At 42.8% G+C, this 1,931-nt stretch overlaps 1 protein-coding gene across 1 annotated transcript in view; it reads left to right on the top strand.

Annotated features, from left to right (window-relative positions):
• The first annotated feature begins 451 nt into the window (after positions 1–451).
• The window catches only part of LOC118334518 (ephrin type-A receptor 4-like), a 16,760-nt gene continuing 15,280 nt past the window's right edge, over positions 452–1,931 (top strand). Inside the window, exons 1-2 of the mRNA XM_035670440.1 lie at positions 452–720; positions 1,423–1,494. Coding sequence (XP_035526333.1) covers positions 564–720; positions 1,423–1,494 — 229 coding nt within the window. The 5' untranslated portion in view covers positions 452–563. The remainder of the gene's footprint in view (positions 721–1,422; positions 1,495–1,931) is intronic.

Below are 1,931 nucleotides of genomic sequence, written 5' to 3'. Positions count from 1 at the left end.
ATGCCTGCTGGCACCGTTCAGGGTTATCACTGTTAAATGTCACTTGTGACGTGCTAAACTGACTACAAGAGCTGTGCATTTGTTAACTTTATCCTCCATTATTTACCTGAGATTAGTGCTTTTACAGTGGGGGTCCTGCTCGTACCCGCGGCTGTGCAGGAGATCACGGAGTGGCTCCCTGGAAAATTAAGGAGAAATGTCACCATTATTTTATTTATTTAAAGTTAATAGAGTCCGTTTATAAGCAGGGAAGTGTAATATTACTTCTCAGGGTCCCATGTTTTAATCCCTAGAGCCTACAAATCCTCATACCAAATGGTATCAACCATTTCCATAAGCCAGTTTCAGTGTGGTCCTTATTTCACTTGTCTTTTTTTCTAACTAGACTATAGAGATGAAACACTGACGCTGATATGGACCACGGCACTGTATGTCATTTGGCTCATGTCATTTGAATTACCATTAAGGGAAGCATCTAAGTGTAAGAGACCGCCCCAGTATCCGCTGCTGCATCCAACTCGCTTTCACACTTGGGTTCATTCACACACACTTTTCCCACCGGGATGGAGCCGCTTCAGCCTGCGCGCAGAGCCAACGGGGAACACACACGCTTTCACGCGGCACACATGGCTGCGAATTTACGGCGAATATTTTTTGCCTTCATCTGGATAATAACCCTAGTTTCAAGTTCCAGGACGAGGATTTATCCACCCAACGAAGGTGAGTACGGAGGGAATCGTCTGAGCCGTGGGACACATTCGGGTTTTCCGCTCCTGCACTCTGGGAAACACCGCTGCGTGCGCTTTGTGCGCGCCCGGATGGTAAAGAGCAGGGCGAATATGCATGAAACTTGAACAGCCAAAAAGTTGGATTTTGGGGGAAATTTCACGTTTGTCATTTCTCCTGGTTTCTCCTCGCGGAGCTGTGTCCCCAAGGATTTCAGCTGCATGTTCTCTCTTTCCAGTGCTGCCAGAAAAGCTTTTGTTTCTTGGATATTCCCACATGATATGGCCACTGTAGCGCGCACTGTAGTGTACAGTTTAGTGTAATAGACTTATATTGTAATAGACTTTTATTCCTCAACAGTTCACCCTTAAAACCCATACTTTTGGGTTGTTTCTTTATGCCTTAATAAGGTTTGACATTATTAAATCTAAGCAAGAATTTCAAATTATATAGACTCTTTATCTGATATTATGTAATAGAAATTACTATTATTATTATTATTAAAAGTAGTTATGTCCTATCCTGCTAATTCCATATTTGTCCCAAGCCCTGTAGTCATTTATTTAGTGGTGTGGTTGACTCTTCCAAGTGCGTCAATGCTCATTTCTTGCTGCTGAATAATTCTTTTATTTATTTTATTGATGCACTGTAGGCTGTTTGCCCTTAACCACCTGCATGTGTGTGTGTGAAATTTAGTGACCCTGCTGGATACCAGGACAGTGCCAGGAGAGCTGAAATGGGCAGCCAGTCCTTCAGAGGGAGGGGTGAGTGGGAGCTCTTCCTTTTCTTCTTCTTCTTCTTCTTCTTCTTCTTCTTTTTCTTTTTTTTCCTTCTTACAGATACACTGTTTACAACCTGTTCTCTCTTTGGAAAACACACACACTCTATCTCTCACTCACACACTCTTGCACACACTTGGTCTGGAAACTGTAAAGAATCATCCCACAGATTTTGAAATGTGCTGTTGTTCACCATGCCTAAGTGCTAATATGAGATTGCTGGCGGCGTGTTTGGCACACGAGAAGGAATAAACCAGCTTGGTGGTGGGTGTAATTTTTTAGGGATTTTTACTACCATGCGGTTGCCAGAATGATTCCTGGAAATGTCCATTTGATATTATATCCTCTCATCTTTTTGTACTTTTTGTTGTTGGTACATTATGATCTGCCATCTATATGCCCTTCCTCTCTCTCTTCCCCCCTCTC

Source organism: Morone saxatilis, unplaced genomic scaffold, assembly GCF_004916995.1.
Source record: "Morone saxatilis isolate NCDOM2014 unplaced genomic scaffold, NCSU_SB_2.0 Contig23, whole genome shotgun sequence".
Taxonomy (NCBI): domain Eukaryota; kingdom Metazoa; phylum Chordata; class Actinopteri; family Moronidae; genus Morone; species Morone saxatilis.
The sequence above is the reverse complement of the archived record's forward strand: the minus strand, read 5'-3'. Positions and strand labels throughout refer to the sequence as shown.